The sequence below is a fragment of the Centruroides vittatus genome, unplaced genomic scaffold (genome assembly GCF_030686945.1).
Source record: "Centruroides vittatus isolate TY-2023 unplaced genomic scaffold, ASM3068694v2 scaffold_2569, whole genome shotgun sequence".
Classification (NCBI taxonomy): domain Eukaryota; kingdom Metazoa; phylum Arthropoda; class Arachnida; order Scorpiones; family Buthidae; genus Centruroides; species Centruroides vittatus.
This window is the reverse complement of record NW_027122690.1, coordinates 641,496-657,575: the sequence shown is the minus strand read 5'-3', so window position 1 is coordinate 657,575 and position 16,080 is coordinate 641,496. Positions and strand designations below refer to the sequence as shown.

Below are 16,080 nucleotides of genomic sequence, written 5' to 3'. Positions count from 1 at the left end.
TTCTGGTCCAGACCAAAAATTCATATATAGTTTATCAGAACCTCCAGCCCAATTTTTCCATATTTGTGTGAGATACGGACCTTTATAAGAATTTTCTTTGCTAATTCTCGAAATATTGTAACTCCTGCCGTAACTCAATCTCTAAAACAACATCACCAGAAAAAGAGATTATTTCTCTCATCAACAACTGTGAAAAAGTTAGCCATAACAACCCTCAAAATTTTATAACCCTCCCTTTAAGAATGTCAACATTCACCTGTCCAAACTTTGTCAATCTCATACTACAAGACCTAAGTTTACAAATCTTGTCCAATTTCATTATTTTATTTTGGTCCCAGGAACACCTATGACATGACACCTGCTAAAGTAACCTTCGTTTTGTCAACAGTCAGTCACCTGACTAATTTTCCCAGGCCGAACCAACATAAGACCAATTCGCCCCCTCCGGGGAGTCTCTCACCAAACATCTGATCAATGACATTAAGGATTCTACCAAAGCGCTGTATCTCCAAATTTTTCTTTATTGAGTGATCCATGTATCTCAGTCGCAATTTTTATTAATTAGTGCCACCGTATAAAAGAAAGGATTAATTTGAATCTTAACGAATTGTCAAAGAGGTATGACAGTAAATTGTGTAAACTCTCTCTTGGCCCCTTTAACTTGTACTCAAGATTTAGGGAATCTCAATAAATATTCAATGTCCATTATTGTAACATCTATATGTTGTTATCCAATAAATTTTTGATTTTCTTGTTAAATGGTGTCATTTACTCATATATTGCCTATGCCTTACCAACGACCCCTATCTTCTCCTTCCCTCGACCTGACAAAAAGGATCCCTACCCCTCGGGATCATAAAACGGAACAAGTCATCCACTGACAAGTGGGCAGTTTTCACCAACCTGTTGCCGAGAAAGGGGCAAGACATCTGCCTTGCCTCCGGCTACCCACATTTGGTTTCAATTTTCATCTATCGAATCTGTTCTCAAGATTAAGGAAGAACAGGAAGACGATAGTGGGAATCTAGAGGTCTACAATTTGAAAATTGCAGTCCAATCAATGTTTTTGTTAGCTATTGTGATCAAAATAAAATTAAAATTAATTGTGACAAATGAATAGTAGCAGTGTTTCAAAAAGGAATAAAATTATAAAGATCTGCTAAATGGGACATAAAAGAAACTAAGATTATGGTAGTAAATGAATAGAAATACCTTGGAGTGGTTATGTCCTATAGCAATTCTTATACCAAACATTTTAAATTTTTCAAACATAAAATAAGGGAAATAACTTTTGAGTTACTAAGTTGGATCACTAAAGTTGAAATGTTCTTACCAAAAATTTATTTTGAGTTATTCAATTCTATTATAATAAGGATAGTCTTTTAGGATCATTTTATATGGGGTCCATTGTTCCCAAAGGACATTGAATTGATTCAAAACTAATTTATAAAGATGGTTTTTTAAAACAGAAAAATTGATCTCAGGCTACATTTCAGAAATGATATTTTTCAATAAAAATTGTGAAACTTTTATTTAAATTTTTTGAAAAATTGATGCAGGACTCATATTTGGCACATTTCTCCTTTAGAAGACATTTTTGTTAATAGATATAAAAAGATCACTGAGAAATGTCACTGAGAAATCAAATATTATATGTATGGAAGTATTTTACATATTTTTGAGGAATTGTTTCTTTAAGTGATTTTTCAATCTGCAAATATATTTGCTTCTCATCTAAGATATATAATAAGAAGATGGGAAATCAAGAGCGATAATTTATTATCTTTGAAGTCTTCTAAATATCGTGACTGATACAAAGACATCACAGTGAGTAATAAACCTCATTATAAATCCTATAACCTAAGTTATTATTCTCTCTCATCACTTTTATAAACAATTAATTAAGCTGCAGTTGAGATTTTTATATCAGACTATTTTGTTTGTGAATCAACATTGTTCATTCTGCAGTGATATGGAAAACTCAATGTTGTACCTCTTTGTTTACAGTAAACATCTTAAATCTCATAGAGAAAAATTGTTATTTTTACTTCTGATAATTTATCTAACAAAACTGTTTCTTATTATACCAAACTGTCATTAAAAATGATCCACTTATATGTTAATTTCATAAATTACATATTTATGCAATCATGTTACATTAAATCTTAGTTTTTCTATTAATTGTTTTTTTTTTTTTTTGTTAAACTAGATGTTTAATATACTATTTTCATATTGAAAATTATGTTATTTTGTTATTGTAACACCCCAATGATAAGGGTAATCCTAAATGGATAAATAAATGAAATGAAATAAAGAGCTGCATACACCTAAGTAAAAATTAAATTAATTTTATATAAACTATTAAAATTTTAAGTAAGAATACCTTCATTAGGCCCTGGTTTTCTAACAGTTAGAAGTACAGCACTCTCTCCACAATGACATACTACATCAATATCATCATCCAAACTTGGCTGTACAGAAATATTATGAGTTCTTACACACTGCTGACTTGATGATACTATTGAATTTACAGTTCTAAAAAGAAGATAGGCAATATTTTAAATTAATAAAATGATATAATCAACAAATATAAAAAATAAATAATAACTGTTATATAAAATTTTCTAATTTGTATCAAATAAACTGAAATAAAATTTATTTTCCATATATATTCCAGTTTAAAAGTTTAATTTTTTTCATTTTTATAGATTTCATTTGTTTTTTATTGCCATGTATGATAAAAACATATAAACAAATTAAATATTAAAAAAATAGTATTATTGAATTGTATGGATTAATAGGATAAGGCAATGTGACATATGGGTTAATTGCCAATGGGGGAGGCCTCCTGGAAACACTTTCTATGAAAAACTGGTCCCTATTTAGATACTAAACATGTGAAACAAATCTGGAAAACTATCAGGTCAGTCCATAAGTTCATGCGTATTTTTATCTACAAAAAAAGCAGCAAAAAATTTTAATTAAATTTTATTTCAATCTATAATGTATTCACCATTATTTTGTACAATTTCTTGCCACCTTGATAGTAGCTTTTTAATCCCATCTTCGTAAAATGATTTCGGTTTTGAATCAAAATATTCAGAAATAGCCTTTTTTACATTGTTCTCATCCTCAAAAGTTTCCCTTAAAAACTTCTGCAAACTGCAAAAAAAATGATAATCACTGGGAGCAATATCTGGCAAATATGGTGGATGAGGTAAAATTTCCCAGTTGTAGCTATCAAGTTTCTGTACAGTTATTTTTGCAGCGTGTGGTCTGGCATTGTTATGCTGCAAGAGAACCTGCTTTCTGTTCACTAACAACAGTCGATTTTTTTTCAATTTTTCATTTAAATGCTCTAATTGCTCACAATACATTTGAGCTGTAATTGTTTGATTAGGTTCTAACAACTCAAAGTTCTAACACCTGACATATCCCACCAAACAGAAAAAAGAGTCTTTTTTGGATGCAACCCACCTTTTGCAGTCGGTTTTGGCTGCTTGTCGCAACCCATCCATTGTCTTTTTCTCGTCACATTATTATAGAGGATCCATTTTTCGTCTCCAGTAACCAAAGGTTCTAAAGCAATACGGCATAAAAGAGACGTGCAAATATTTACACGTTGTCGGTTAGCTATTGACAGTTCGTGTGGTATCCATTTTCCTAGCTTTGAAACTTTTCCGATTTGTTGTAGGTGTCTATGAACAGTTCCATGGGATGAATTTAAACATTCCACAATTTCATCAACTGTTAAAGATGGTTCTGCTTCAACTAGTGCAGAGAGAGCATCACCATCAAAGTCAATGGGTCTTCCAGTACAAGCCTTATCCTCCACACTAAAATCATTGTTTCTAAATCTTTCAAACCACTTCTGCGCAGTCCTTGCACTAATTACGATTTGATTATTTACAGTATTTATTTTTTTGCCTGCATTTGTAGCATTCTCACCACTTAAAAATAAAAAGTATAAAACATGTCTTTTGTATTTGTGGGTTACTTCCATTTTAACGAAAATAAACAACTAAAATGTTCACAATTCAACAACAGTATTATATGAATGACATCCAATTTAACACCTCAGTGTAAAAATTATCACATTAGACTGACATTTTTAACAGCAAAACAAGATTTTTCTCAAGGTCATAAAAATGTGCATGGACTTATGGACTGACCTGATACATTTGGTCAGCTTATTGATCAGGCACAAACCCACAACCATTAGGCACAAACAAAAACATTATTGATAAATAAATAAAATCTTAAAATAAAAACGATTAAAAAAAAGTACAATCATTCAAATAATTCTTATTTACAATAATACTTTATTAATAATATAGTAAAATAAGTTTAAATAAAACTTTTTCTATTAAAAATTTACCTCAGCTTTTTTTTACTGAACTTTGAATTAACCGTAAAATTAATAACAAAAATATCAAAGTAATGTTTTTAATTTTCTCAAAAAAGATGTTTTAGAATGCATTTTCTCAGAGGGTGTTTACACTCAATTTGCACAAGTATATCAAGATAATGTTTGATATAAAACTTATATTTAATAAATTTTAATAAATGTGGTCTTATAATATTCAAATATTTATTTTATCATCATCATATTAAAAGGAATGCAAGTCAGAATATTGGATGGTAAGAAATTAATAAAAATTTAAATACATAAATAGTATTTCTTGTAATTTTCTTAGGATTAATTTTTCTTTATTATACTCCAATCAATAATCATGTGATGATCGGGATATTGTGAACTTTATCATTTATATGTACCTTTATAATCTTTTAACTATATTTTATACAAACTCTACATTTTATACAAAAACAGAACGAAATAGACCAAAAAGGGTTAGTTAAACGGGAAATCAACTGATAAATTCTGTTGATAAGAACAGTTTAAACTCGATTCCCACGAGTTGAGTTCCTTGTTAAGATGAGTCAAATTTCGGTGACACAACTACGTCACCAATAATTTTATTGGTCCAAGAAGATCATCTCTTCTGACGAAATCAAAGAAGGGCCTGCAAACTCCCTCCCCATATAAAAAGGGAGCACGATGAGTAAGACGAAGAAGTTGTTACTGACCGTGTGTTTGTGCGCTCAAAGGGATAGTTACCTGTCGCCGCCGATCCTCCCTCATCATCTATATTCAAGCCGAACTGTCGTCGTTACACTTCCTATCTGAACAACTATTACCTGTTAGTGGACAGAGTCATTACCGACGATCTACTACAAGATCATCTATTCTTAGTCCGAATGCCTACAACGGTCTATAAGGATATCATCGATTATTACATCGACATCCGACTACATATCTTAAGGTATTTATCCTACACGCGAATATTTGTAAGCTCTCTCTCTCTAATCCGCGTAGAATTTATGTTCGCGGATCGTGAGCCATGTACCTTATCACGTGTCTCTCTGTAAAGTAATCGCTTGTATCTAATTAGTCCTATGGTAAAATTAAACGGGTATATTTTTATATATAAATCTCTGGGTGCGTTCTTTCCGTCATCCTCTCCACTCACTTCATTCTGGGTCTAACCCATATGTAACCGCTCGCGCAATTGATTTTCTGTATCAATCTAAAGGTACAGTGGTGTCATCCTGACGTGGTATCAAAGAAATACCGGACCTATGGTCACAATAAAGTTTTATTAGTTATTTTTTCCTAAAGATAATTTCTGAAATTAGGCATATTTGATGCGAATGCATGAAATGCACTTATCATTCATGAGTGAAGTCATTATACATTACAAATTCATATACTAAATGCATTCTATGCTGAACAATGATAATTCTGCCAAGACAGCAAAACCAAAAGATCTTGTTGTAGCATAGCAAATATTATAGAAATTGAAAATAGTAGTAATGAAGATAAACAGTTAATATTAGAAACTCTTGAGATATATTTGTAACCCAATAGAAAAAGATTTGTATTTGTTATTTTGACAATATTGTTCCTCATTTTATATATGATTGTTTCAGTCAAGTAGAATTTAGTCATTTCATTATTAATATAATTAACAAAATTTTGCCATTTAATTGCTTTATTGACTCTAAATATGAATTTGATTGATATAATTAGAAACTAAATTAAAAATTATGATACGTTTATCTTATACGTTCGTAAGCCACATCATGCGGCACCTGCTAATATCACACCGGATCACATTACATTGTTTTGCAGTAGAGTCAAGAAAGCAATTAAATAGTTTTTTTCGTTTGTTGATTTTCTAACACTAAATCACACAATTAAAAAAATCAGAAGCAAAATTTATTTCAAAATTAATCCAAAATGATTATTCTAAAAAGAATTTACAATTATCCTCTTCGAGCTGAATTAAATCAGCCTGAAGAGGTTAGTCGTAAACTATCGAAAGTATTCCCAACGGTGAATAAAATGTTTATTTTAATGCCACAAGACAGAGTACATTACTTTTTAACATTATACTAGATAAACATTTAGCATGAAGTGCATTTAATTTTCTTATTACAATTCATTTATAAAAAGTTTTGAATTTGTAATATGTAATTTTTACATGTTTTTTTATCATCATCATCATCAAATATGCTCATTTAATTACAATATATTTTTAGAAATCATTCAAACATTTGTTAAATTCTTGATAACTAAAAAGTAATACATTCAATCCAATAATTTTATTAAAAAACAAACTCTGAAAGCTACAGTATCAGTAAGAACTTCCCCCCACACAATTTTTTGAAATTTATAAATATTTAAAATATTAAAGAAAATTGTGAAAATTATATAATGTTTGAAAATGCACCTTAATGGTTGTCTCCTAGAAGTTTGTGAAGCTGGAAGAATTGATGTCTGATTAAAACCACTATCACTTGAACTAACATTAGAGGCCATGGATATATTTCTTCCTGCATTTAATGCTGAAAAATATGCTACTTTTAAGATATGTATTACTCTATAAATTTCTTAGTATTAATTAAAAAATTCAAATTTAATTCATTATCTAATTAATAAAATATTTTATAAAAATTATAACATTAAATCTAACTAAATCACTGATAATAATAATAATGAGAGGCTCTGGACAAGTTCAAACCCTCACTGAAATCTGCATATTTTAATGCAGATTTCAGTGAGGGTTTGAACTTAATAAGTTAAAAAAAAAAAATAGAAGCTAGAAACAATTTTTTTGTATGGAAACGCAACGTGAACTTATAAACAATAGAATGATGTAAGTCCTAAGATTGACCATCTCTGGTTGGGAACAAATTAAACTTTGATCTCTCCTGCAATCTAAGTTGAAATCTCATTACACATAGTAATGAGTGAGCAACCACTTAGAAAACAAGAATGAGGAAGAACAACCAATCAGAACGGGCAACTAAGAACAGAAATGAATAAAAATCCATAAATTCAAAGACATGATGACTTTTCCTATAAGTTCCAAGTGTTGGACCAATTGTTGTGTATTCCTGTCTTCATCTCCTGTCCTCAGATCAACATCTTCCCATCACCAGAAGTTGATTGCATCATCTTGGAGTCTTCAAGGGTACTGTCATTTGCAATCAGGGACACTCCTTTATTTGGGACTATCTTGGAAAGGAGGGGGAGACACAGAGGCCACCGCCAAATTAGAACTTTGAATATCATGGATATCTTGTAAGCTCCTTTAGTGTCAAATAAATGGTTTCTTGTAACCATAGTCTTGTCTTAATCCCACATTAACCAACATGAATTAGAGTTAGGGTTAAATCACGAGTTATTGGTAAATTGGTATTCACCAACTCCAAATCTCCAGTCAACACCAATAACTCTAACTTTAGAAAATTGGTGAGTAGATGATAAACTCTGTGTTTAATGCTTGTGTAAAACGACCATTTTCAGAAAAAAATGGCAACATTCGATGACAACCAAAGATGACAGAAAATCTGAAATATGTAGATTATTTAGATTGTATTGAACAAAGAAGTAGGTGGATTATTTCTCCAAGAAAAAATGATTTGGAACAATTGGACGATTATGACTTTCTGCGTCGATATTATTTACCAAAAGAGTGTGTGAAAAACTTACTAGACCATAAATATAAACAACTTGCTAAACCCGATACATTGCAATAACACTACTTCAACTGCCATATAACATCAAGCTATAAATTGGTGATAATAATAATAAATTACTAATAAATTTGACCAGAGAGAGAGGCATTAGATGTCATCTTGTATTAAATATAATAATTATAATTTAATTTAATAATTTTTAAATTAAACTGAAAGTAAAGAATTGGCCTGGAGAGGGACTCAAACCCGCAACCCCCGCTTGCCGTGTGAATGCGTTGCCAATTATGCTACCCAGACCTCCTGTTTATATTTATATATATATATGCCTTGCCAGGTATGTGATGGCCAGTTGAGTGCCTTGTGTAAGAGTTTACAGGACATGGGCACTGAATGCATCCCCGGTTGGCACCGTAGTAACCAACGATGGTTATATCGTAATGTTAAATATACTGGAAGAGGAGATCGGACTGGAGGTCTGGGTAGCATAATTGGCAACGCATTCACATGGCAAGCGGGGTTTGCGGATTTGAGTCCCACTCCGGGTCGATTCGTTTCTTTCAGTTTAATCTAAAAATTATTTAATTAAATTATAATTATTAAATTTAATATGAGATAATGCCTAATACCTCCCTCTCAGGTCAAATTTATTAGTAATTTATTATTATTTATCACCAATTTATAGCCTGATGTTATATGGCAGTTGAAGTAATGTTCTTACTAGACCAAATTGGTCATAGTTTGCCTGTAATAACATTTTGCAAGAAGATATCATCACACTTTCAAGATCATTTTATGGTCAGTGGAGGTGGTTATAGAAAAACTGTTTAAACTCAAAAAAATTATGAAAATTTTATTCCAATCTAAAATAAAAAATACCATGTTCCATTTCAAAAATCTTTTGGCCTGGATATCCATACCATTTCTAGCCAGTATGAGAATCAAAATTGAACATACACCATCTAATGGCATATGCTCAATTTAGTTATCAAAATGTTTAAGGTTTTTGATGAAACTTGCTTCCCTTCATTTTAAAAGGGTCGTACAGGTGGCCGAGACACCGGTATTTACTTGTATTAGAACACAAGAATACAAATGTTACAACAGTTGCCATAAAATTTGCATCAATTTAGGAATAATCAGACTAATTGTGAGATAATAACATCCAAAAATAAATAAATTAATAATAATAAAAGTGAGATAAAGTTTTGTAAAGCATTATGTTGTCTCAATACTCTGTCTTACTTTTTTTTACAATTAATAATGTAAATATGTTTAAAATATTTTTAACATAATGAAAGTATTTTTAGCAAAATCATTCATTTTTTAGTCCATTCAAATGTTTTTGTATTTTTATTTGTAGAAAACTATTTCATGTAACTGGTTAAAATTCTTTTTGTTTTCCTTTTTACTCTCTCTACCCTGTGGATCTAAGAGAAATTTTTCCCTCTTAGATCGACAGAACGAAGCTCAACATATCCAAAACAGATCATCTATAGAAAATTCTCAAAATGTTTGATCTGGATACCAACTTAAGTCCCCACAAGTTTGAAAACTTTTGAACTTGTGAGAAAAAGCTTTTAAAAATGTGACAGCTAGTAAAAGCTGACATTTTAACTACCTTGTCAGCAAGTTAAAGTTCATTGCTAACATTAACAGTAATATTCATAACAATGTGTGGAAGATTAAAAGAAATATTAAAAATAATTACAATTATTATTAAAATTTAATTGATAAAATCAATATCTACCACTATTAGGCATAATTCTTCTAATACTTAAGGCCTGTAGAAAGTTTTCGTCACATCCTCCAATACATCCAATGTAGCTATTAAAAGAAACAAATTTCAAATGCATTCTCATCTTTTATAAAAAATTTGACAACAAAATATAAAAAAAAGTTGTATTCTTACTTATCTGGATAGAGGGGAGCTAAAGATCCCTTCTTAAATTTGAATTTAAGTTTTCTAATTTGACACTATTTAAAAATATTGTTATTAAAATTAAAAATTAATTATGTTAAAAGTATGTTTATTTCTATATAATTAATTTAATTAATTAAATTTTTTTTAAATAAACAGTCATTAAAATTGAATAAAAACACATCCTATACATTGAAAGAATCTATTTATTAAACAGTTTATAAAAAATAAATTCTTTTTAAAATAATTAAAAGTTAATTTTCAAAGTTAAACATTTATTCTTCACTGAATTTTATCTACAGATATTACAAAATTATATATTAGTACTACAAGTTGTCACTTAATGTCATTGACAGGTTTTTCTGTAAATTATAACTGTTAAAAATTAAGAGTAAAAAGACTCCTATTATTATTACTATAGTATCAAATCCCTACTAACTGGACAACTGGTAATAGCTAGGAAAACTCTCTCTCCCATTTTCAACAAACATGCAATATTTTAAGTTTCCAGAAAAACTACGTTGTTCGAACACTTTAAAACAAAAATAATAACTACATCAATAAATAATTCCAATTAAAATTACTGAATGCAAATAACCAATCTATAAACATATATAGATATTTGAATATAATGCAAGTGTGTATGTATATATACATTGTGGACCTTTTTAATCGATCCAATAGAATAACTGAAAAAATATACGTCCTACAAAAAAACCATTGAACCAAAAATGCTACACTTTGAGGCGGCATAAGATGAGGCCATCATTTCGTAATCAGTGTAAATGTGCTACAATCAGTATAAATGGGACCAACCCAAAAAACTCCCATTTTTTATTGCATATTCTGATTCTACATTAAAAATAAGCAAACTTTTATCTAAAACATTTTTTCAAAGAAGTATTTATCAAATAGTTATGAGCAATTGAAGTTTTATGCAGACACCACATAGTGCACACATAAATCTATGGATATATATATATATATATACACACACACACACATGCACAAACACACACATATATCTGCAAAAACTTTTTCTTGTAATTTCTTTCATTTTTAAGCTATTCTAAACTCCACATTTCTTGTCTGTAAAGATTATTTTTTATATAAAAATAAAATATAAGTTAAATAGATTTATTAATTTTTTCAATTTATTTTTATGACCTTTCTTGCAACATTTCGTGTCATGAAAGAAATGAACTCCATTGTAAAAGTTAATGCATTAAAAATAAACATACAAATTCAATTACTTTAAAGCTAATTTGCTCATTATCAGGAAAACCAAACACACAATTCTATTGCTATGAAAGCAATACATAGAAATAAAAAATAAATTAATAAATATATAATATTCAATATAAAATGCTAGAAAAACAAATTTTTTATTATAAACAATAAAATATTCATCTAATATCTGGTTCTTTTATGAGAGATAAAACATCTAATCAGAAATGCACTAGCCAATCCATCAACAAATTAAACAGGTGGTTTCCCTTCCATTTTTCAAAATATTTGCCTATTAAATTACAACAACATCTGGCTAAAACTGTAATGGTACCTTAGTGTGGAAAATGAATGCCTCCATTTTTAATAAGTTAAGAAATGATTTTAAAAAAAATAGTAGTACAAAACAATAGGATCTACAAAGTTCCAATCAATAATAGAAGAGATCAGTTTATGTGGCAACAGCCTGTAGAATAGAAAGAAAAAAAAATGAAAGAACACCAGAGATATACATCTAGGGAAGGGTAATAACACACTAACATGGAATATTTTGAATAAAGATCTAAATGTCTTATAGAATGAAGTAAAAGCTGTTAAAACCCTAAAGTCCACAGACTAATACTTCACAGGAGAAACTTTATTGATTTATGAATAAAAGCCAATGTTGTTATTTCTGAAGACTCCAATAGTTTAATGACACATTGGAAATGGGTAATGTGTATTTTGCTAGCCAATCGCTGAGAAACATCGTTAAAATAATAATTTCTAATATTTTAGTTTTAATCTTAAGATTCTAATATTAATTTTTCTAACATTTTATGTTAAACAATTTTTATTTATTTATTTATTTTTCTTTATATTGCTTACACCACAATATAATTCTATGTTCAATGTTTCTTCCTAATAAGCAAAGTAACTCAAAAATACTGATTTTGTTACAATTTAAATTTTAAAAAATTTATTCATCATTATTAAAATTATACAATAGAAAATGCAAATTATAAATTGAAGCGATAAACACTTACTCGAAAACCTTTTAAACGTGCAGCCAAATTTATTAACTTGAAACATTTTTGGTCTTGTTAAAAGACCTCTCTCAGAAAAACATTGTAAAATTCAAAGTCTTAGTACAAATACAAAAACGAAAAAGCTTTAGAACGTTTCCGAGAGAGGTCTTTTAACAAGACCGAAAATGTTTCAAGTTAATAAATTTGGCTGCACGTTTAAAAGGTTTTCGAGTAAGTGTTTATCTATTGAGTAATATACAGTCTCGGAAGAATTATAAATTCAAGCTTTTAATGCACTAAACATTTTAAAACAAAATTTCTCTGGGAATAAAATATTTTGAAATATTAATTGAATTAGGTATAAGAGTGAAATTTGTTGACATATAATTCATCATAATTTAATTAAATAATAATTTAATGATTTAATTTAAGAAGATTAAAAAACACAGATATATGATTTACATCTATCAAAAACATTTATGTGCACAAATTTCTACTTTGTAGAAGAAAAGTTTCCTACACTTGTTTCAAAGTACAAGCTACATTTCTAGTGTTGTCATAGCAAAACCATGTTCATCAGAAGATCAAAAGATCAGTATTTAACTTAATCATTTGTTTATTGTTTATATAATACCCACTTCAATTAAATGTAACAAACATTTAAGATTTTTCTTTTACTTTAAAATTTGTAACAGCTAATAAAAAAATTTATAACCAATTAGATTTTATAATTAGCTTATTTCTATTAAATAAATTAAATTTATTAAATGTCCTTTACTTTTCTTACAAATATTTATAAAAACAAATTCAAAATATATATATATATATATACACAATTAAAATTATGTTATGTACATTTTATTGATACATAATTAAGTAATGATATTTTATGATTCTATTTATTTTAAAGGAAGTTAAACAATAGAAAAATATCTCTTCACACAAAAATATTTGCTTTAATACTAGTTTAAGAAACAAAGCAGAATACAAAAGAAAAAATTCTAGTGTTTGAACTTGCATCATCAGGAATGCTTAATCTTTCGGGTGTTTATCATCCCTTTGTTTCTTAAACTTTATTAAAGCTAATGTTTTTTTCTGTTTTTTAATATATAGAGGTTTTTTTATATACCTCTTCACATAGACAGTTGTCAACAGATACATTTTCAACATAATCTGGTAACCAAATGGCTGCATTACAGTGAGGATAAGACATGCAGCTTAAATAAAATCTGAAAAATTATGATTGTAAATCAAAATTATATTTAGAATCTTCAAATACTTATATATTATTAGCAATTTACCCTTTTCCATCCTTTTTAATTTTAAGAGTAATATCAGAATTTGAACATTTTGGACATTTCATAATTGGTAATTGAGAAATTTCTAATTGCCCTATTAAAACAAAAACATCTAAATTAATTATTTTTACATAAATACTTTTTAAATTAAAATATTTCATCCTGAAAATTTCAGAACAACAACACAATTGTAAATTATGTTACATATTTTCAGAAGATTACTAAAATATATCAAAAATTGATAAATTCTTTTTCTGCTAAGTATTAACAAAAAGCTAATATTTAATAAAAATAATCATAAAATCAATATCTATATTATCTTATAATTAATTATAATAGTCTTACTATTTTAAACAACAATTATAAAATTTGTGTAACACTCACCTTCTGAAATTTGGCATTGTTGTTCATCTAAATATTTTGACAAAGCCTCATCTATTTTAATGGCCTATAAAACATAATACAGAAAAATTACAAATTTAAAGTAAATTACTGAATCAACTAATTTTCCAATTTAAATGTTTTTTTCTTTTTATTATTTTTAAACTTAATCTTTAATCAGCATACAAAAAAATTCCCAAAGGTATGAATTCATTAAAAGTTCACAAAGTCAAGTTTTCTAAAAATTCTGTGAACTGTTTAATGAATTTATGCCAATTAAATAATTTTAATATTTGATTTTAGTTTGTATATTTTTCCAACTACCAAAAAATGTTTTTCATTTTAGTTGAAGTTAGACAGACTGCAATAAAATGTCAAAGTCACTAATGTTTTTAGTATGTTCCTGAATGTAAAAGATTAAGACAAAAAAAATATACATATATAGATATTTTTTAATATATAATGTAGTTTTAATATACAGGCAGTCCTCTACTTACGAACTTTTGAAGTTACGAACAAAGCCGACAGATGGCGGGTTAAAGTGCAGTTGGTTATTTTTTATGTATAGTCAAGTTTATTTTTGAAGTTTTACGTTAAAACATTTACAGTACATACATATGTACATTTGTAGTTGTTTTAAATGAGTAATTTTAATAAATAATGTACTGTACATGTGACTGATTTGAATTTATACTTCCCTTTAACAATCTTAATTCAACATTATTCAAGTAGCCTAAACATTACATAATTGTAAAAACAACATTGTATTCGAGTTTTTGCGCCAAACATCATCTTTTCAAGTTACGAACTTTTCGATTTGCAAACGACCGCTACGAACGGATTAAGATCGTAAGTAGAGGACTTACTGTATGTTAAAAAAATATCTATTCTTGAAATATTTTAAATATTTATCAAACTTTAAGAAACTTTAGAAGAAAAAAAAATCCAAATTAAAAACTTAAAAATAATAAAATACTAGTTATTGCTTCAGTAAAATTTGTATTTTCTTCATTAACTATTATCAAATTTTTGAGACTTAAATATAAAATATCTGCTTAAATAAAATAATGCAGCACAAAGACATTAAAGTTAGTATACAGTGCCTGGAAATGTTTTTATGGACTAATAATAATAAAGGCATTATTATACAAGTCTGAATTCTAATCACAGTAAATTTATTGAAGAATTGAGAAATTTGAAGACATTAACGAAGATATTTTAATTTAAAAAGCAGGTAGCAATTCTTTTTTTCCTTTCATTATTCTATCCCCGAATAATGAAAAACTGGTCTTATCAAAACTACTCATTATTAATTTTTGTTCAGTTTACTAGTAGCTTTAGATTGATTATGTTAATACCTCAAAACAGTCAGCCTTTCTTAAAGCTTTATTAAATTATAAAAATACTGAGCTATACTTGTTAGTTAATTTTTGTGCTTAAGATTTATAAATGTATGATTATATATGAAAAATGTTTTGTAGCATAATAAATTTTAATTCTGTACACAATATATTTAAAAACTGTAGTTTTACCTGTCTTACTGCTTCAATATATACTTGTTGATATTTATTCAGTTGCTCTCTTAATACAACTGCAAAAAGTATTAATTAATATTTTTTCATTTTTATCATTATTTTAACAAAATTTAACAAATTAGAATATAATTATTTTCAAAATATTTATATTAAAGTAATTAAATCTATCAAAATAGATTTAATATTCAACTTTTTATAAAATAAAAGATATTTTTATAAAATATTTTAATAGTTCAATCAAAAGTATTAGTTTCATATTTTGATTAAAATTATTTTTTAAGAGAAAAGCTGAAATAAAAAATACTTATTTAATTAATTAATTTGTTTATTAAAATTTATTTTTGGTTAACAATTGGATTAGATTGATGTGATAAGGCAACACAACACAAAAACAATGTGCCAAGGGAAATGCCTCACTTTCTGTGGGAAATTGATTCCTATTTAGATGTTAGAGACATTTAAAAAAAATCTGAAAAACTCCACATGGCCATCTTGTCAATTTTGGATTTGCACCTGACTATCTACTAAATGACTATCAATGACTTTTTGACAAAAATATTCTATACACGAATAAATAATTATTAGCAGATAAAAAGAAGTTTTGTAAAAAAAAATTTTAACAGTAAGAAATAATAACTGAATAATAAAGCTATTCAAAATGTCATTAA

General features: G+C 27.8%; 1 protein-coding gene across 1 annotated transcript in view; it reads right to left on the bottom strand.

The window, feature by feature from the left end:
- The window catches only part of Top3alpha (topoisomerase 3-alpha), a 64,180-nt gene that overhangs the window by 20,587 nt on the left and 27,513 nt on the right, over positions 1–16,080 (bottom strand). Inside the window, exons 18-25 of the mRNA XM_067285449.1 lie at positions 15,410–15,468; positions 13,881–13,944; positions 13,500–13,590; positions 13,328–13,427; positions 9,956–10,020; positions 9,794–9,870; positions 6,795–6,909; positions 2,384–2,535 (exon numbers count right to left, since the gene is read on the bottom strand). Coding sequence (XP_067141550.1) covers positions 2,384–2,535; positions 6,795–6,909; positions 9,794–9,870; positions 9,956–10,020; positions 13,328–13,427; positions 13,500–13,590; positions 13,881–13,944; positions 15,410–15,468 — 723 coding nt within the window. The remainder of the gene's footprint in view (positions 1–2,383; positions 2,536–6,794; positions 6,910–9,793; positions 9,871–9,955; positions 10,021–13,327; positions 13,428–13,499; positions 13,591–13,880; positions 13,945–15,409; positions 15,469–16,080) is intronic.